Here is a 21,813-nt window from a genome sequence, read left to right as displayed (position 1 = left end):
AAATGTCAGTTGACCAACTCATATTATCAAAATGTCACCTTGGAGCATCCATGGAGTGGCGCCTCAACTATGAGAGGCGTCCGTGTGTCATTTATTGCGTCTGTTTAAGGGGGTACCGACACGTGTCCGACAACCTGATTTGTCGGGCTGACTCCTCCAAGTGGCTTGGCTGACTCCTCCTAGTGGCTGATGCGCCGGGCTGACTCCTTCTAGTGGCTTGGCTGACTCCTTCTAGTGGCTTGACTGACTCCTCTTCTACAAAGATCTTGTTTCTTTCATCCCATGTTCTCACCACTGTTTATGCAAAATCAAATAAAAATAATTGCAGTAACTTGATTTCAATCTTCTTCATCGTTTTTCAATTATCTATATCCATTTTGGAAGAATTCTTTGAATTATGCATTAACGAACCACACCCGCAATGGATACATGGCTTCATAGGGTAATCAATGTATGCATGCAGCTCAACTTGATGACCGGTTCTTTTAGGAATAAAAAAACATAAACAACAAAGTAACACCAGAACAGAAAACAAAAACCCTAAAATTGATGTCAATTAGAGTATTAAAGTTCTTGCCTTGCTTACTTTCCCACCTTTCAGTGTGTCTTTGAAATTCTTGATAATTTTTTGGGTCCAGGGCGAGAAAAAAAATCGGGCCCCTAGAATATAACGCCAATAACTCATGTGTAAAAAGTATATAGACTATAATGCGACAATAATTGTTATGAACCCAAAGACAAAACAAATACTATGTATAGATATGAAAATGTCTCTTATATAGGTTCAACCAGCTCTTTCAGAAAACATCAAATATTAAGAAGTAACATTTTAAAAAAAAATAATAAGTTATAATTTAATCATATCAAGTTCAGAAGAAAATTTGTAATTTATAATATATTTAACGCATATAATAGAATTGCTTTTTGTCATGGATTAAATGATACGATTGTTTATGTGGTTGAGGCCCACAACATGTTAATGTTGGATTTGGGCTGAAGTCATATAAGAAGACTTGTTTTATTCATATCATTTCACTCATTTACGGTATTTTTATTAGTTTATTCATTCATTCAATATATATATAATAAAAATTTAATAAAAATATGTATCCGGGCCCTCGGGATGACTAGGCCCTAGGCCGTCGCCCATCCCGCACTCCCTCAAAGACGGCCCTCCCACCTTTCTTATTGGCGGTGGATGTACCTCCATCTCCCTTAACTTTTTATCCTTGATTTCTTCTTCCTAGGAAGCATCATCAAACTCAACGACAGAAGAGCGATAATGAATTGGGATTTGGAGAGGAAGAAAGAATTGGATGCATAGAAGTGGGGTATTTAGGCAAGACATGAAATAAATAATTGAAAACGGATGAAGAAGATGTTGATTATACCTATAAACATGGGTCAAAATATAGAACCTAATCATGTTTATTCAATCATAACGTAAATATAGATACCAAGTTAGAGACACTTACTTGTGGGAGTGGTCATCTTTGAAGACGAAGATAAGGCCATGATTCCCGTTATGGTACCTTGGGTTGATGGATCACCTTAGAGAGAATTTTAGTGTTGGTGTTCTTAAGGAGTTTTTCATACCTTTTTATCAAATACCAATGATCAATATATAATGATCATAAGTGATGGTAGGTTATGAAAACTCTTTACATTCCCTATTAAAGGTATCTAAAGGGAAATCATAATTGCCCCTTAAACTAATCAATAATTACAATTACTACCATCAAGTAATTGTCAGGGATTAGTTATGTCATATTGGTAATGTTACAAAATGATCCGTAAGGCCACATCAACGGGTTATTTCTAACATTCTCCCACTTGGCCGAGTGATCATTCGTGATATGTATAAGTAAGTTTGGCCAAGTTAAAACATTAATCAATGTTTCAAATTGAAATTGCAAAAGAAAAATACAGTCATTGAGTTATTCTCAACTCAAGACCCCCATTAATCATGTTACAACCCCAAATCAAAACATACATAAATTTAAGACCAAAATGACTAAGGTAAGCCCTTTAAAATTAATTTGTATAATTCTTGTCTATACGTCATTAGGTGCACATACGTATTTATAGACAAACGAATTGTATAATTGAGGAAAAATAATAACTAATCATTCATATGTACGATATGCTATTATGTAAGGCCTTTAGTAAAACCCGTCTTTATTATGAGCTCTTAAAAAGACTTTGGGTGTAGACCTTAGTTATCGGATCCGCAAGCATATCATGAATGTAATGTATTCGATACAAATAATTAGTTTCCTCTTCTTGTTCATAAACGAACAATAATTTTGTATCTAAGTTTAATGCAGCACCTCTCGAACTGTTACTGTTCGAGGAAATAAGGTAGCTGACTTTTCACAGTAAGTCTTCAATATAGTACTTATATGGAGTTAATAAGTTTATGAGTCTACTGATAAAATTTCAACAATATTTAGTGACAATTGCGTTGTTAATTAACAACATATTATGTCATTATAATTTAGGTTGTTGTTAACAGTTTCTTTTGACTCCTCCATAAGATAAATTTGTCTGCAAACATAAGGATTTCCCCAAATTGACTTTTAAGTTCTTTTGAATATTACAAAATCAAGGTAAGAATAATCAACCCCTTCTTTATAGTCTTTCTCGTTTCTTAAAGATATCGTAAGATGTTTCACAATAATCTAGAGTGGTCTAATGTTCATCAATGTGAGCAATATCTACACGAGTATAGACTTGAACCTTCGTAAAGCTTCTAATTAATGAAGCATAAGGAAATAATCTCATTTATTATTTTATCCTCTAAAGGAGAGCTATATTGTTTGTTACACATGTAAGAGCACGCTTTAGAGTAAGGCTTATGGGACGAAACTAATGTCCCATTGGGTCTATCTCGGTATATTTTGATATCTCTCACGTAAGTGGTATTTCCGAGATTCATTATATCAAAATATATGTGAGAAATTATTTGACTTGTGTAACATATACTTATCCAAAAAGTGCTCTCTATATAAGGATAAGTTTACATTAGTTTCTCCCACTCATCTTGAGGTAGGTACATAAATCCACTTAATTCTTGATGAATATAATGCATTAAGATTTCATAACATTTTGATTTTTGCCTTAAACCCATACATGGAATTAATTGACATACAAAGTAAGTGTTCTTGACCTACAGTTTAGAACTTTCAGGTTGTTTTATGAACATGTAAGTCTTTGTTTAAGGAAAGTTGTTTTAATGTTCATATAATGTAGCTCTAAATGATTATGAGCCACTAGAACAACAATGGTCCTCAAAGAAACATCTTGTAAGAAAGATAAGGTGATTCTTTGATAAATAATTCTCTTCTGTGCATAACCTTTAACAATCAATCATATTTTTAGCGTCTTAACGTTTGCATTCAAATTTTGTTTAGTGATGAACACCCTTAGGTAATTCAACCAAATCCCAAACGTTAAAATCAAATTTGCTAATAACAATTCTTATTCCATTTAGAAAATTGATTGATGCTAATGGCTTAATTAGAGGAAGTAGGACCAGTAAACTTTCCAATATCCATTTCAACTTCAACCAAGGAGGATTTAAACCTAGATGACCTCTGTAGTTGATTATTGGGTTGTATTATGAGTTTCAGTTTTATGGATTAACTCTTGATTAAGTTGCTATCACTTTCAAGATTCTAAGTGCGTAAGAGTTGGTGCAGTATGGTGTGCAAGAGGTGTAATCTGAGTAAAATTTAATAGGTCTCTTCCCCCGCCTCTTGCACTTCTGGCAAGTCCTGATAAGGACTTTTATTGCTCCCACTGACTTAGAAATATTTAACAATTTAGCATGATTATGGTCAACATTAGAAGACCAATAAATTCTAGTAGAGAAACAAATTAAAGAAGTTACTCATTGTAGTTTCTCTGTTTGAGGATTACAAGTTTGGCAAGAAATCCGAGTGTGCCCACGTTTAAGCAACAATGAAACTTTTGTTAGAGTAGCAGTATATTCTTAAAGAGAAAAGTTGTGAAGGAGCAATGTCTTGTACAAGAGGTGCAAATTGAGGTAGTAACAAGTTTTCACTCCCCTACCTCTTGCAACTCTCACAAGTTAAGATAAAGGCATTTAATGCTCCCACTAACCTTTTACATCTCTAGAAATGATACAAGATAAGTTTCAATGATTTACGTGCTGTGGAACATGTCATATATGTTAAACTTGATTTCCTTAATGTCCAGATGTTTATAAAAATTTTGAGGGACATATTTAGAAGGAATCATAGTATATATGAATTAATTTCTTTAATGCCTTGATCCATTAGGGACATATTAGACACAAGTAAATATTATGATAAATGAATAATGTCTGAATATTCCATTTTGGGATAAGTTCCAATGAAATATAATTTCTAATGGAACTTAATTTATTCCCTTAGCCATTAAATATTAAGGCTTATACACATGCTCATAAGTCTCTAAGAATGAGATTTGATAATATTTCATCCTTCATTAAACTAGTCATGATTTCTCATGAAATTTGGTCTTAATGGATAGAATTTGTAAGTCTCATTTTTCTTTTGTTAAATTTTCATTTTCATGATAACAAAAGGTTGTGGAAAAGTGTAGCATCATCTAGTTCTATCTTATAAGGTTTCTATCCAGATTGAGATGACCAACAATATGAGAGTTTAAGGTAAGAGTGACTTTGTTTTAACCATGCAAACCTCACAACTGTCATAACGTAGCTTTTATATTGATACTAAATTCTGAATAATCTACAGAATATATAAGGTATCATAAAACCCAATTATAAAACAGTTTATTATGGTTCTTATAGTCTTACCATAAAATTTTGCCACTAACTCTCATATTAATTATTTGTTGATTTCTGGTAAGTAACCGTATAGAACTAGACTTAACCCATCATGTGTTAATTGGAATATTATCATTAGCAGACTTAAATATCATAAATATCTAACTACTTATCTTAGCCAGCTGTCCCATTTAATTATGGGTGGTCGTGATGCTCATGCCTAGTTTAATGACATAAGTCTGCAGTGAGACTTTCCTTTGAAGAAACTTATAGCTGGAAGTAGAACTTGTACACTGTCTCCAAATCTTAAAAGTATCCTCCTTTTAGGTTTAGTGGCGGTGAGATGAACAACATCTAATTTCCAGTTTCATGCATTCCTTTTCCTGTATATATGCTGCTAATCAACACACTCAATTTCCTTTGGTACTCTTGAGTGGTATAGATGATTCTTAAGGCAACTTATGGTATTAGTGGAAAAGTTATATGTAATGCACCGGAAAAGTGTACTGATTTCCATGTGTAAACCTTTAAATTATGGGTCATGGTATTGTACATGATGATGTATTCACATATGCCACTAACTTTATAGTAAGAATCTAGAGTAATGTATGCGTCTTAGGAGTTATTTTGATTCTTCCAAAGAAAATAAATTAGTCTTAGGAAATTTAGAATCTAGAATAGCTCACATGATAGCAATAATTAAGTGGGTTCTTGATTATCATAAGAGATATAATGTTTGACTTATCCCACTAGTCATGCTCTAGTTTTCTTCTGTATAACTTTTATCAGAAAAAAGCAGTAGAATTATCATATCTTAAGAAATAATCAACAATCCAACAAGATGAAATTTTGTAGAAACTCTTTAGTAAGCAAAACATTTTAGGTTTTGAAATTAGAGTGGATAAAACAGATGAGATACAAACTTAGGAAGAAACTTGGAGTGATTTACATTATAGGGTAATCAAGTAAGGCAGACACAAATTATTATATTGAAGATATAGTCTACTATAACACCAAAATAACAGACTAATATAAGGTTCTACCTGAATTTTGGCTTTGCTTTGGCTTTGACCAAAATTCAGACATTATGAACGTACATAAATAACAGATTGTCTTGATGTTCTAAATAAATTTGGCTTCGACTTGGCTTTGACCAAATTTCATGTATTATGAACATAAATAAATAAAACCAACTTAATGTTCTGCCTGAATTTTGGCTTCGCTTTGGCTTTGACCAAAATTCACGCATAATGAACGATATAAAATAATAGATCGTCTTTAGTGTTCTACATGAACTCTGGCTTCGCTTTGGTTTTGACCAAAATTCATATATTATGAACACACATAAATATAGACTGTCTCAATGTTCTACATGAACTTTGGCTTCGCTTTGGCTTTGACCAAAATTCATGTATCATGATAAACATACATACACAATAAGGTAAAGCACATAAATATAACATAACACCTTTGGGCCAGAAATGAAATATTTATGTAAATTATGCTAATACAGATAATTACATAAGATGGCATAACTAAAGCTTCAATGTTTAATCAAATGATATCCCGTTGGTTCAATCAACGATCATTGAAGTTCGCCATTTAACTTGCATACTTAAGTTGGACCATTCACAAGTTTGTCCCATATTAGAGCAAAAATAAGTAAATAAATAAATAAGGCTTGCAAACCGATTTTGACATCTTTGCAAAACGATTTCATAATTTGCAAGATAATTTTGCCAAAATAATTAACTAATTAGCCGATTTCAATACTTTTCATCTATACCAAATTAAATCACCATCAATAGGTTTGTTGGTGTGTGATTGAAATAAGTCACCAACATTTAGAATAAATTGATTTAATCGATCATCAATAGATTTATAAAAAATAATGCTAATTTAGTGATTTGCAAATTATGCCTTTTTAATATTCATGAAAACCGATTGTCATATAAACGATATGCAAAAAAATTAAATCGATTGCAAAATAAAATATCTCAATTGATTAAATCCTTTTTTTTTTTTGCAAAACTAAATCCAATCAAAGAAATAATCCAATTGACGGATTCTTGTTGGCATGGAAATTTACGTAAAGTTAAAAATTAATATACCATTAATATAAAATTAATATACCATTAATTCACTAATTAATCACATTGAATAAAGAATTGCAATAATTAATATACCATTAATATAAAATTAATATACCATTAATTCACTAATTAATCATATTGAATAAAGAATTGCAATAGAGTATTGTAAAACCCAAAAGATGTGGCAATCAATTATCCACCTCTTTAAACATAATACAGTAGGAAACAAATTCCTTACTCTAATACATATCAAATTAATGTCAAAAAGAATTAATTAAATTCCATACTCCAATAAACTGTTCGAAGGTATTTTAATATTTTCAAAGAATGAAAAGCCTTTTGAATATTTGACTAATATTAAATGACATATTGATACTGATGAAACGTTAGTTCAACTTTACAATCTTGATTATGAATAACCAAAGTAATCTAAAACAATTCATCAGAATTTAGTTTGTATAAAATTGATTTGCTTTATCTCATTCTGATATAAATTATTAAAACAAAGAAAACAAATCAATTTTATATTTAATATCCATCAAACATATTTATCGAACTCAAAGGAATACATCGATTCATGTGATTGAATTTTGATATAATCAACATTGCTCTGATACCACATGTTGATTATACCTATAAACATGGGTCAAAATATAGAACCTAATCATGTTTATTCAATCATAACGTAAATATAGATACCAAGTTAGAGACACTTACTTGTGGGAGTGGTCATCTTTGAAGACGAAGATAAGGCCATGATTCCCGTTATGGTACCTTGGGTTGATGGATCACCTTAGAGAGAATTTTAGTGTTGGTGTTCTTAAGGAGTTTTTCATACCTTTTTATCAAATACCAATGATCAATATATAATGATCATAAGTGATGGTAGGTTATGAAAACTCTTTACATTCCCTATTAAAGGTATCTAAAGGGAAATCATAATTGCCCCTTAAACTAATCAATAATTACAATTACTACCATCAAGTAATTGTCAGGGATTAGTTATGTCATATTGGTAATGTTACAAAATGATCCGTAAGGCCACATCAACGGGTTATTTCTAACAGAAGATTGAAATCAAGTTAGTGCAATTATTTTTATTTGATTTTGCATAAACAGTGGTGAGAACATGCGATGCAAGAAACAAGATCTTGGTAGAAGAGGAGCCGGCCAAGCCACTAGGAGTCAGCACCCCTTAAACAGGCGTAATAAATAACACACGGAGGCCTCCAATGGTTGAGGCGCCACTCCATGGACGCTTGAAGATCACATTTTGGTAATTTCCCCTTTCATTAATGGAATGAGTTGAAACTGTTCAGAAATACTGTTGAACGCACCAGTAGTAGTACTACTGAAGGTACTGAACTCATCAGCAGCAACGGTACTTAGGGTTCGGAGCAGTGCTAAAGCATAATCAGTACTCAAGGTTCGAACCAGTCCTGAAACATCAGCACTATTGAGGTTTGATCTAGTGTGAACCCATTTGCAGTTTTGAGGGTAGAACTAGCGTGACAGCACTCAAGAGGTGCTATTGCTGAAGGTCCAAGCTGCTACCGAAGAAGCGATGATGGCAGCTGGTGTTATTGCTGACATCATCAGGTGTTCCTGACCCAACTCGCAAGACCCATACCCGTCCTAGAACCATGGTCAGTCAAACCCGATTCGAGCCACTTGAACCAACCCCCAAAAGTACAAAGGGGACTCGAGGCAATGCGTGGTGCAAAGTGCGCCATCAAAATATCACATCACCCGCCACCCACTTTTCTCGTCCGAAACACGTATGTGACGAACGACTTCACCTAATCCTGACACCCACAAAGTTGAGCCACATTCTTGGCAAACTTCACCAAACTTACCACATGGATTCAGACATCCACAAACCCACACGTTGTAGGTGTAAACGTTGAACCTTCACATGTGTAGTTTACACTTTTAAAAATTAGGACCATTATTTCTTTTATTGGGACAATTCCTTCACTGCAGATTTTCATCTTCTGTCTATCACCTTTTCCAAACCTTGAATCTTCAAATGTGGATTCAGAGTTTTATGGAAGCTAGAGTAACACGTATGTAGGTTACCCTTATGAGCTCAACGAGCTCAAAAAATGCAATGATTTCCTTCCTCGTAGATTTTCACCTTTGTGTGTGCCATTAATCATTCTTTATCTAAAGTTGGATGATTTCTTCAACATCTCCCAATATATGAGTTCTAAAAATGAGGCTTTCCCTGCTCACTAGTTATTTTTTATGTCAAACTAAAACAACACATATATTATTCACTTACCTAAGTGTGGGAGAATAGGTAAGTACCCTACATATGTTCTCAATCCATTAATTATAAGTAGGACATTTTAGAGATTACTGTCTTATATGACTGGTATTGTGGGGTGACGCCCATTGTCATGACACCGCGTTCCGGATCGACCCTTTAGCGGCGACAACTTGGATGTCACCGCTAAAGGTGGTCATTTCTTGTAGTGTCACCTAACCGACAATGGGTGTTAAACACCAAAACATGCTAATTAAAGGAGATCATCAACGTAGGGAGCGCCACCCTCATAACGAGCGTTAGGGTGAAGAGAGATGGAACCCATAATCCTTTCAACCAATCACCAATTTTGGATTTTCTTGATTTTTTTCTTTTATTTATCTTTTTAGTTAAACCGTAATAGGACATTATGTACTTTTTCATTAAACCACAACATATAGTCTAACATTATCATTGGAATCGAATCTTCCAATAAGTGAGACTGTTTACTTTCATAAATGAATTCTATGATGAAATTAATTAACATTATCAAGATATAAGATGTTAACCCTCTTTCCAAATTCCCTTACTCTGGTTGCCATCTCTTCACGATCAAAACGCCCAGCCACAGTTATTCTTCCTACTTCTTTACGAGTGGAAATAGATTCAACGCCCATAACACTAGATACTGCTTTCTCAATCTTGCCTATTTCACTTTCACTATTAAAGCTAACTCCCAACACAACTTCAACTTCCTGAAATGTACACATAAATAAAATCGAAGAAAGCAACAAAATAAAAAACACAGGATAACAAGAGCCAAAAAAAACCTTTGGAGAATCATGTGTAATGGAAATTAGTTATATATTAAAAATGACTCAAGTCATCATTAAATGACATTGGGTTACTCAAAAAGAAAGTCACCGTTCAAAAAAATATATTTGCATATGGTCACTGAGCTTAAATGGTAATTAGATTGCGCTCAGTTAACATTTGAAGGAATTCAACGAAAGTCCATAAAATTTCCCATCACTCGTCACTCGACCACCATGGAATTTCCTCATGCATTAACTTCACATATTCCTATATATGGAAAGAACTGGCAAAGGGATATTTGACATAAAAGATTTATTTGTACCAGAGAAAACTAATGGTAATTCATGTTAAGAAAAGTTATATACATACATACATTGGAATTGTGTGGCTGATATAATGACATTGTCTGTCGAGTTTTTCTCCATCCATGCGAATCTGTGAGAATTTGAGACTTTAGAATCTAAAGCAACCATTTTAACTTGCTAAAAACTTACCTGTATAATAAACGTTATCACCAAACAACCGTTCCAACCAAGACGAGGTCTCTGAACCAAATAAATCACGGCGGCAAAGATAGTAGCCTCCTGTGGTCACCTCGAATTCAGACAGGTCTCCTCCAATCACTTCTTTCTCTTTCATCAAGTTATTCTCACAATTATCTTCTTGATCTACTTCACTATCCGCATAAACAAGGCTGGCACCACAACCACTTACTATCATCGTTCCAATCTGCACATGTATATCCACATTGACTTCATCACCAACACCTAACATGTTTCCAATTGGCCAGTAGCTTAACCACACAACATCTTCATCACTTCTGGGTGCGCAATACACCACAGGATTGTATACCCAAGTAAGACCCTTGCTTCTGTTGCTGATTTTCGCCAACAAAGCCAACTCATCATTATCCTTTGATCCTGATAATTTGTATATGCAACTTACATTTAATCCTTGGATCCTGTTTTTCTCATGATTCAAAGGCACACGAAAGGACAAGCATTTGGACGATGACATATACTCATAGGTCGTAGTGTTGTTATCCTTTATGCCTTGCAGATAGGTGCTCATTATGCCATATTCATACAACATCTAGGCCACATAAATTTAGTTAGTAGTCAGGGGCGTACCCATATATACATCAAGGTGGGCGGGCGCACCCCTTGAAAAAAGAAAATTTAGTGTTAAATTCCTGGTAAAATTTCGGCCGCACCCCTTGAAAATATTCGTCCGCACCCCTTGAAAATTTTCGACCGCCCCCTTAGGAAAAAAATCTTATGAATTTATAAATTTTTTTATGTAAAAACTGTTTTTTTTTTAAATACAACCTAATTAACTTTCGACTTAACTAATTAACTGTCTCTTAACCTTTAAGTCTTTAACCCAATAAACACACCATAATCCAAGCCCAGCCCAATCTAATAATCTAATTTGAACTAAAATATAATAACCCAACCCACCGCAATTCCGGCCACCAAACTCATAAAACAACATTTTCATCACTCTTTCCGGTATGGTTCGATTATTTGTTGTTTTCTTGTTTTATTTGGATTTTTAGGAGAAATAAAATTGTTGAAAAAGGTTGAAATTTAAGTTGTTTTGTTGTTTTTTGAAACTTTAGTTGGCTGATTTTGTTGTTTTAGTTAAAGTTTAGTGTGTTTAAATGGTTAGTTAGAAGGAATCAACAATTAAAACTAGGACTTGATTTTAATGTTGAAAATTATGAAGTTTAGTGATTATTGTTTAAGTGTTTAGTGTTGAAAATTAGTTGTATATGTTATATAGAAAAAGACTTGGTTAGAAAAGTAGCTCTAGAAGTTTTGAATAGATTTCAAAAAATGAATACCCGTAGGGCGACATTTTAAATATGCTTGTAACGACGTTTGACATGTTTTTGATGATTATATAAATTTTAGCTTGATGTTCTTTTGTTTTACATGACCCGACCCGAACCGACCCGATATAAACCGAATTTTTTTATATACCTACGGGGCTAAAATCTTTAAGAATATTTCGCACCCCATGAAAAAATTCCTGGGTCCGCCACTGTTAGTAGTATGTTAAACAATATGCAGGTGAGAATGTGGGATACATGTAACTTGTATTTGAGGGAGATAAGAAGAGCTAACCTGCATACGCCAATCTCTTCTTTTGGTAATTTCATCACCGACGAGGTCCACTTTATAATCTTGATATGCTTTGATCCAACGCATGTGACCCAGATCCGCTTCATCAATTTTTTCTATAGGCACTAGTTTAAAAAGGCCTTCGACTTCAGACAGTTGGAAACAACCTTCATAAGAAAACCTCTGCAGACTGAAAAGACCTGACTGGAATGTTACTCGATCCAACGATATACACCAATCTATATTTAACTCTTCTAGCGTTTTTGGGATACATGGGAGAGACTTCAGGTTTTGGCATAAAGACAAGGAGAGTACTCGAAGCATGTTAAGGTTAAAGTTACTAGGAAGACGTTCAAATGGATTACACCTTAATGTCAAGCAAAATAATGATTCAGGATGGAATAGCACATTCAAATCATTGTTATACCCAAGGTCACAGAAATCAAGATGCAAATATTGTAACGACCAGGGCAAGGAAAACAAAGGTTGTGCTTGAAATCTACCAATCTGTAAAGATTTTAGCCTTTGCAATTGATTAACAAATCCGATACAGAAATTTGATGAAGCCTTCCATAGCTTGGTGCACCCTGTTAAATCCAATATCCCAAGACTCTCAAGGTCTCCTATGGATTTACAAAGATGAGTCAGACTGCTACAGTTGTGAAGGTACAAACACGCAAGTTTAGGGAGTTTGTAAAGATTGTAGACGCCGACAAGTTTACAACAACTTTCAAGATTTAGTATCTTGAGTGAGTCGAGAACCTGTTCCAATAATAACAAGTATAAATTATGATTCACATACTAAAACATAGAAGCTAAAAGGTCAAGTGATAAACACAAGAAATAATTCTTTGTACCATGGGTGAGTCAAACTTTTCCAAGTGTCCATTACTCATATCTAAAGCCACCAAGCTGCTCATCAAAAGCCCAGGGGGAATTGTTTTCAAAGGACATCCAAGCCAAGACAACAATCTTAACTCTGGAAAAACATTGTAGGGCCCGGTGAATTTCACATCTTTCAGCCATAGATATTTTAGGTTGTCCATCTTTCCAAGAGAACTTGTTTCAAGGACCAATGCCTGCACATTTGCATGAAGTAAATTTACTATCATGCCTCTTACTTGAGTAGGGATGATAATGGGAGTGTATTCAAGTACAATTCTTTTTCTTATCATTCTATCTTGTGGTTGTAAAACCGTGTCTCATACTCGGCCCAATACTTACCGGGTAATATTCAACTATAATTCTTATTCTTATCATTCTATCTTGTTATATAAATTTATTGGACCGGTTAGTTTGTTAAAGAAAATACTCTTCGGGATTGTCATGCACAGTTGTTTTTTTTTTTTTTTTCTGATGGTTCTATCTTGTTATATAATTTCATATATATACATACCAACATGACGGCATCAACAGAAAAATGTTTGAAATATCTGAAATATCTATGATTGTGATAATATAAATCCATTAAAATAAGTACATACTTCATAGCAGAAAAAATTTAAATAAGATTATCAAATACATATCAGAAAAGAAAACAAAAAGTTATAAAGAAACTACTAAAAAGTAGCATGGACCCATAAAATAAGATTAAGTGCTCAATAGTCCTTCAGCAAAAGCTAGTGAGTTCTAAGTAATTATAATATCGTCAAGATATACCAAGACATACCACATAACCAGGTCATGGCTACAGAAAAATACAGAGGTGTCAAAAAAACTGTTACAAATCGAGAGTCATCAGTACAGAAGATAGCGTGGAAAACCAAGCTTGAGGCCCCTATTTGAGGCCAAAAATTGCATTCTACACAAAAAAACACACACACACTTCATGTATATGGGTTGGGTCAAGAAAGCCAAGAGGTTGTGTCATGTATATAGTTTTGGATAAGCCACCCTTAAGAAAGGCAATGTTGACATCGACCTATCTATATACAAGTGTGAAAAAAAACAATTGACATGCAAGTCGGATAGTAGTATGTGTAACTGTTAGATAATATGTAACTTTAAATATCATTAATTATTGTTGTATTTATTCTATTCTTTAGGGGTCTCTTTGTAAGTATCTTTTCCTTTATATTGTTTCCATGTATTGTATTTCAACTCAATGAAACCAATCGTTGATTCACCACTAATATGGTATCAGCCAATAATTTAAAGTAGTTGAGTTTCCAAGTCTCCTTACTTTCCTCACCCGATCATATTCTTCCCTAACCCTTCGTCCCTTCTTCCCTCTCAATCTATACTTCTGCCTCTTCTGTCTTTTTTTTTTCTTTCAATCCTTCCTTCCATCATCTATGGCTTCCTCTTCCTCAAACCCTCTAATGTCTAGCCTTGCACCCATGATCGCCATCAAACTCTCTCCAACAAACTATATCAATTGGAGAACTCAGATGTTGCCCATCCTCAAGTATCAATTCTTACTACCCCATGTTGATGGCACTCTTTCTCCGCCATCCCCAACTGTTAAATCAAATGACAAAGAAGTGCAGAATCCTGAATATGCCACTTGGGTTCGTGATGAACAACAGGCTATTATTCTCCTAAATGCCTCGTTAACTGAAGAGGCGTTTTCGGTTACTGTTGGCCTTACTTCGGCCCGGGAAATTTGGACAGCCCTTGAAGCGGCTTTTTGCAATGCCTCGGTTGAGAGGATTCAGAATTTACGTGATAATCTACGCGCCCTTAAGAAGGGTGATAAACCGGTTGCTGAATTCGGTCGCGCCTTTAAAGCCATCTGTGATCAGCTTAGTGCCATTGGTCACCCGGTTGATGCTATGGATCAACTTCATTGGTTCCTCTGTGGACTCGGTACGTCTTTTGAAAGTTTCTCCACATCCACTAGATCGGTACGTCCTATTCCCTCTTTTGTTGATCTTCTTGCTAGTGCCGAGAGCCATGAACTATTTATAAAAAATTTACATGGCAATCTTGAACCTACTGTTGTTGCATTCACAGCCCAAAATACCACTCCTAGGCCCAATAACTTTGGTTATTCCTTTCGACCAAATAGGCCATCTTCAGCCCACTACAGGCCCAATTGACATAGTTTTAACAATAACAAGGGTGCACACAGAAATTTCGGGCGCCAAAATCGCCCTCCCATGTGTCAACTGTGCCATAAAACAGGTCATTCTGCTGCTCAATGTTTCCAACTAGCTTCCTTTGCTCAAACCGCCTCTCCCAACCCGGAACAATTGGCTCATGCTTTTCATGCTCAATGCCACGTAAATGCTAACGTTCATGATTGGACATCCGACACCGGTGCTACCACCCATATGCTACCCAACAACACCGCTCTTCAGAACTCCACTCCCACTCAAGGTAACCAAAAAGTTTATTTTGGTAATGGTCAGTCTCTCCCTATTACTCACATCGGGCAAACAAAAATTTTAGGTAACCTTGCTCTTAATTATGTTTTGGTGGTTCCTTCTATAACTAAAAATCTTTTATCTATTGGCAAACTGACCGAAGATAATAATGTTGATGTTCTCTTTTCTAACCCTTACTTTTATATCCAGGATCGCCAAACCAAGCAAACCCTAGCCCGAGGGTGCCGTGAAGACGGCCTTTATGTTCTTCGTCAAACTCATGAAGCCTTGGTCACCTCATCCTCTTGTCCAAAAGCTTCTTTTGAGTTATGGCACTCTAGACTTGGGCATGTCAATTTTGATACTATCTCTATGTTGAAAAATAATGGTTATTTGTCTGTTACTTCCGTATTACCTAAACCGGGCCTTTGTTCCCCGTGTGAACTTGCAAAAGCAAAAAGACAACCTTTTTTGATTAATGATAAACGGGCATCTTTGCCTCTTGAAATAATACATTGTGACTTATGGGGACCTTCTCCAGTAAAGTCGATTGGAAATTTTCAATATTATGTTGCATTTGTTGATGACTACTCACGGTTTACTTGGTTATATCCACTAAAGGCTAAGTCAAATTTTTTTGATGCCTTATTGATTTTTATACCCTTTGTTCAAAATCAATTCTCCACCAAAATCAAAATTTTCCAAAGTGATGGTGGAACTGAATTTACAAGTAACCGTGTTCGAAAATTGTTTGAACAAAATGGTATTTTTCATCGCATGTCTTGCCCTTATACCCCACAACAAAATGGTAGGGTTGAACGAAAGCATCCTCACATTGTCGAGACCGGCTTGACTATGTTGTTCCATGCCCAAATTCCCACTAACTATTGGGTTGATGCTTTCTCGTGGACGGTGTTTATAGTTAATCGCCTTCCTTCTAAAATTTTGCAAGGAAAGTCACCATTTGAACTTTTGTATCATCAACAACCAAACTATAATTTTTTCCGACCTTTTGGATGTCGTGTCTTTCCTTGCCTTCGTGATTATGCCTCTCATAAACTATCCCCTAGAAGCATACCATGTATATTTATTGGTTATTGTGCCAAATATAAAGGCTATAAATGTCTTGATCCTTCTACATCACGTGTCTATGTCACTCGCAATGCCCGCTTTGATGAAAATTATTTTCCACTTGATAATACCGCTACATCTACAACGAACATTGATTTACTTGAAATCACTACCTTTTCTGATGTGTCGTCCCATGTTCCATCCTCTAAAAATATTCCCTCAACACCCGCTGTTACCTCAACAAAACATTCCAGTCCTCTGCCTGTTGCACATCCCATACCTATTCCTTTTCCTACTGGCCCCTTTACATTAAACCCAAATATTATGTCTACTGTTAACCCACCTTCACCTCACAGCCCAACAACCGCTAGCAGCCCACTACCTACTTCGTCTGGCGATGGGCCTGTTTCGTCTCTAGACAGTCCAACTCCCAATGTTCTAGCCCAAACAACCCAACAACCATCTTCAACTGCCATGACTGACCCCACTCAGTCTACTCCTACTGGGTCTAACCCTCACACGGGTTTTCCTGTTAATTCGGCCCAGTCATCGTCTAATGATCTAACCGTTCACGACAGCCACTCGTCTTCATCCTCGTCGGACAGCTCTTCGTCTGATGAATCTTCTTCCCACTCCACTCCTACATCTTCGGTTCCGGCTCCGCCACCGCTTCCTACTCATCCCATGATCACTCGTGCTAAATCCGGAATTTTTAAGCCGCGTCATTGCCTTGACTTGGCTCACACAAACACCTTTCCGTTGCATCATGCCTTATTTGCAGCAAATGATCCTACTACTTTTCATACTGCATCTAAAGATCCCAAATGGATTCATGCCATGGAAGAAGAATTTAATGCCTTGAATAAAAATGCCACTTGGACTCTTGTTCCTCGTCCGACACATGCTAACGTTGTTGGATCCAAATGGATTTTTCGAACAAAATTTCGAGCCAATGGATCCATTGAGAGATACAAAGCTCGCCTTGTTGCTCAAGGTTTCAGTCAAATTCCGGGTCTTGACTACTGTCATACATTTAGCCCTATTGTTAAAGCCACCACTGTCCGTACCATCTTAGCATTGAGCATTATTAATAATTGGCATCTTCATCAACTTGATGTCAATAATGCCTTTTTACATGGCCACCTAACTGAGAATGTTTTTATGGAGCAACCAAAGGGTTTCATCGATCCTCAATTTCCATCTCACGTTTGCAAATTAAAAAAAGCCATTTATGGTTTGAAACAAGCTCCTAGGGCCTAGTTTCATCGGTTGAGCTTGTTTCTTCTAAACAATGGCTTCTCTTGTAGTCGTGCAGATCCATCCTTATTTATCTACAAACGTGATACTCGTATGATGTATCTCCTTGTCTGTGTTGATGATCTCATTCTTACAGGCAACCATCAGCCAACTATCAAATCATTCATTTCATGTCTCAACAAAGAGTTTGCAATCAAGAATCTTGGAAAACTCAACTACTTTTTGGGATTGGAGGTTACCTACACTCAAAATGGCCTTTTCTTAAATCAATCCAAATACACTTTAGACATTCTAACTCGTGCTAAAATGTTGGATGCTAAACCCGCTCCAACACCTTTTAGCACCAATGTTTCTTTTGTCTCTACAGGTACCAAGTTTTCGGATGCTACTTTCTATCGATCGATTGTAGGTGCTCTCCAATATTTGACGATCACAAGACCTGATATTTCTTATGCTGTCAATCAAGTCAGTCAGTTTCTTCATGCTCCAACTACAGATCACTTTCAGGAGGTGAAGCGAATCTTGCGATATCTTAAAGGAACTATTGCATTTGGGTTACATTACAGTCGTCCTACTTCCACTTCGCTTCTTGGTTACTCTGATGCTGATTGGGCACGTTGTTTGGAGACTCGCCGTTCTACCTATGGTTATTCTATATTTCTTGGTGGAAATTTGATTTCTTGGAGTGCTAAGAAGCAACCGACGGTTGCTAGATCTAGTTGTTAATCCGAGTATCGTGCTATGGCTAACACTGCTGCAGAAATTGTTTGGATTACTCATCTACTTCAGGAACTTCATGCTCTTCCCCCCGACAGGCCAACCATCCTTTGTGATAATCAAAGTGCCATCTTTCTCACTCAAAATCAAAATCCTGTTGCTCATAAACGGGCGAAACACATAGATCTTGATTATCACTTTTTGCGGGAATTAGTTAATGCTGGAAAATTGGTTACCAAATTTGTTCCAACCAAGCTTGAGGTGGCTGACATTTTTACTAAAAGCCTTCCTAGTTCTCAGTTCAACTTTCTTCGACATATGCTTCGCATTGGTCCACCACCATTCAGCTTGCAGGGGGATGTTAGATAATATGTAACTTTAAATATCATTAATTATTGTTGTATTTATTCTATTCTTTAGGGGTCTCTTTGTAAGTATCTTTTCCTTTATATTGTTTCCATGTATTGTATTTCAACTCAATGAAACCAATCGTTGATTCACCACTAATAGTAACCATAGGGCTAAACGTCTCAGTTGAATCATCACCATATGTTTGATGAAAGCCCTTAGCAAAATTCCTTTCGGTTTCTCCCGCCTGACGTGTCACCCGGCTATTGGAGGAAAGCTCCCTACTTGTCGATACAATTCCCCATTATATTAAATGCAATGGGTATAAATACCGAAGACCTCCCATACGTGGAGAAAAACTTCCAAGTTTCTCTCTTTGAATTCACCTTTAATCTCTCCAGAGTTTTTCCTTTAAAATCTTGATTTCTCCTCATAAATCTATATCTCTTCATTATGTCTACTTCATCAAAGCCTGAAGGCTCCCGCAAGGGAAGAAGACTAAAGAACCACTGAAGGCAGATCAGGCGGTCATAAACTGGAGGGAGGATGATTTTTTGCAACCATGTTAGAATTTTTAATTCCTGGTAAGTTAAGTTGGGAAGCGACGTTCCCTCCTCCTGGTAGCACGGCGACTGTCCAGTGTTTATAACCTTGTATTATTCGTTTTTTTAAAAAAGGTAACTTCAGGTTACGTATGACAAAATTTGTTGGTAATATCTTGGCCCAATATAGGCTTCATATCTCTCAAATCAGCCGGGTTGTCCTGCCCCGAATTACGCATTTGAATTTATTTGTTGAGCACAAAATTTAATCCTGACGTTCGAGATGTCAGTGTCTTTTATTATGTCTCTGTAACTGTTGAGTTTTACTCTTTCAATTCTTGAACCGGGAATGTGTTACCATGCAGTAAAGACCTTCCAAAGAGTCTTCATGACAGGAAGCATAAGTTCTTCTACATACGCCGTGGTGTGATTCCAATTGAAATGCGCTTCAGACAGGCTGAGGAGAAGGTGCCAAAGGAACCGGTGGTTGCGTTTGCTGAGGAGCAGTGGTATAAAACTTTCAATGCCCAGCCCTCCCCCATGCTTCAACTTGATGAGATGGCATTCGTCGCTGTTGTATGGGCACTAAAGAACCTTAGGCATACCCCAACATATGGTTTTTTGGGCAGATGTAAGATTCGAAGTTTGTGACTTCTTTTCTATGTACTTATGTTGGTATCATCGTCATCGGAAACTCAGGACCAGTCGGAACAGATCGAGTTATGGCCGCATTCACAATCACATTCAAACGAACAACAAACTTGACAATACTTCATCACGAATCAAACGAACAGTAACTATACTGAATGATAATAAAACTAACCGAATAAACTTCTGAATATGTATATATGAAAACAGAATTCAGCATGTACATAAACGAATAACTAACAGCCCTATTTATACTTGATGAAGCGTTGTGTCTCTTTGATCGAACAGGTACGAGTTGTATAACTTCCTTATGAACCGTCGCGTCCTTTTCTTCATAACCGCTGCATCCGGATTGTTAAACACACCGTTTCTTGCTGCTGGGCTTCTACTATTGGACTGATCCAAATTGTTGTCATGCTGGGCTGGGCTGAACGAGTTAATAATGACACGGACTAAACTTGACATAGTTTGTGGCCTACGGCCCAAATTCGAAACTAAACAAACTAGACACTAATTAACATTTTGACCCGTAACATAATAAAAACGAAAAACATAAATGAAAACGCGGTAGATTAATCTTCGGATGATCTTGATTATGATCTTCATTCACCTCCCTAAGCGAGAACATCTGAAGCCCGCATCTTGATCACTCCTTGCAATTTTTGGTGACCTCTATCTTGACCACCACTTCGTCATCACTCGTTTCTTCGAGCCAACCGTTGTTGTTTGATTTTTCAGCCATGACGTTTGCATTCTTCCCACGCTTGCCCTTCATGAATTCGAATACCATTCGACTAGTTCCAAGTAGTAAATGTAGGCAACCTTGACTTCGTGTGCATCGTCCGGCTCATAACCATACTTAGCCGCGATCACGTCCCATAAATTCTTTTCCATTACTTCCTTGAATCCACCGTTAAGCCTCACGATTCGATGTAACAAGATTAGACTAACTTCACGACCATCGATTAATTCGGGTGGCATTGCTTTTTCACATACGATTCCAAGAAAACCTGGAATAAACCAAATTAAAACATCCTCGAATGGTGCATCATAGAACCTTTGATGATTCTCTAGTTCCTCGTGCAACGTGATGAGATCTTTCGCTTCTAGGCAACTTTCAATGATCACGTTATTTTCGATAACATCTTCCTCGAGTTGTGAAAGAATTAACGCTCGTTCCCGAAGCGTTTCTTTTGATTCATACGGATTATCTTTTTCACCTTCGAGGTATATCATGAGCGCCTTCTTTGCTTTCTTGGAATAAACAGTTTCTTTCTTTCCTGCCCTTGAACTTTCACCATACGCCTTTCTCTTTTTCCTTTCCTTTTCGAATTCCTTCTCATAGTAATCTTCCAAACACTCTTGAAACTCCTCCTTTTCTTTCTTGTACCCGTTGTCAACATCAAGATTATCATAAAACGTGTTGAGATAATCTTGTTCTAAGTCCACTTCCGACTTATCTTTATAAATATCAAACCCCTTCGAACAACTTCCGAACATCTTCTATAGTAAACATGTATCCCCCATTGTAACCGTTTCAATTCCTTGAAACAGGAGTTGTTCTAGACTTAACACGTTCTTGTCTAGACTAGGAGCGTAACTCACACATGGGATTGTTTTGTCCCTACCATCCACCGGGACTCTAACTTCTCCAATACCATGCACAAACGAGAATTCCTTCCTATTTTCGTTTGTCACTAACCCAAAGTGCCGCCTTTTGAAATACTTGAACACGTTCCGGTTTCCCGTCACGTGTGTTTTGTATGTAGGATCAACAACCCAAATCGAATCCTATTTACCGCCACACATATCCTTAACCATATAATCACTTTCAACCGGTAATG

General features: G+C 36.2%; 2 protein-coding genes across 2 annotated transcripts; one reads left to right on the top strand and one right to left on the bottom strand.

Annotated features, from left to right (window-relative positions):
• Positions 1-9,672: 9,672 nt before the first annotated feature.
• On the bottom strand, positions 9,673-13,338 carry LOC110875407. Its single transcript, XM_022123604.1, has 7 exons — positions 13,303-13,338; positions 12,936-13,157; positions 12,082-12,840; positions 11,938-11,998; positions 10,447-10,872; positions 10,326-10,387; positions 9,673-9,891 (listed from the first exon to the last, which is right to left on the bottom strand). Exons 1-7 carry the CDS (start codon positions 13,336-13,338, stop codon positions 9,673-9,675), a joined length of 1,785 nt encoding a protein of 594 aa, XP_021979296.1.
• A 4,472-nt stretch (positions 13,339-17,810) lies between these two features.
• LOC110875405 (uncharacterized mitochondrial protein AtMg00810-like) lies at positions 17,811-18,440 on the top strand. Its single transcript, XM_022123602.1, has one exon. The coding sequence runs from the start codon at positions 17,811-17,813 to the stop codon at positions 18,438-18,440; it is 630 nt and encodes a 209-aa protein (XP_021979294.1).
• Positions 18,441-21,813: the final 3,373 nt, after the last annotated feature.

This window comes from Helianthus annuus, chromosome 9 (genome assembly GCF_002127325.2).
Source record: "Helianthus annuus cultivar XRQ/B chromosome 9, HanXRQr2.0-SUNRISE, whole genome shotgun sequence".
NCBI lineage: Eukaryota > Viridiplantae > Streptophyta > Magnoliopsida > Asterales > Asteraceae > Helianthus > Helianthus annuus.
The sequence above is the reverse complement of the archived record's forward strand: the minus strand, read 5'-3'. Positions and strand labels throughout refer to the sequence as shown.

Coding starts and splice junctions, on each gene's coding strand:
- LOC110875407 (XM_022123604.1), bottom strand. CDS start 13,338: ATGATAAGAATAAGAATTATAGTTGAATATTACCCG. Junction 13,158..13,302: donor TTATAGTTGAATATTACCCG/GTAAGTATTGGG, acceptor GCAAATGTGCAG/GCATTGGTCCTTGAAACAAG. Junction 10,873..11,937: donor TAAAGATTTTAGCCCCGTAG/GTATATAAAAAA, acceptor ACAAATTATCAG/GATCAAAGGATAATGATGAG.
- LOC110875405 (XM_022123602.1), top strand. CDS start 17,811: ATGTATCTCCTTGTCTGTGTTGATGATCTCATTCTTACAGGCAACCAT.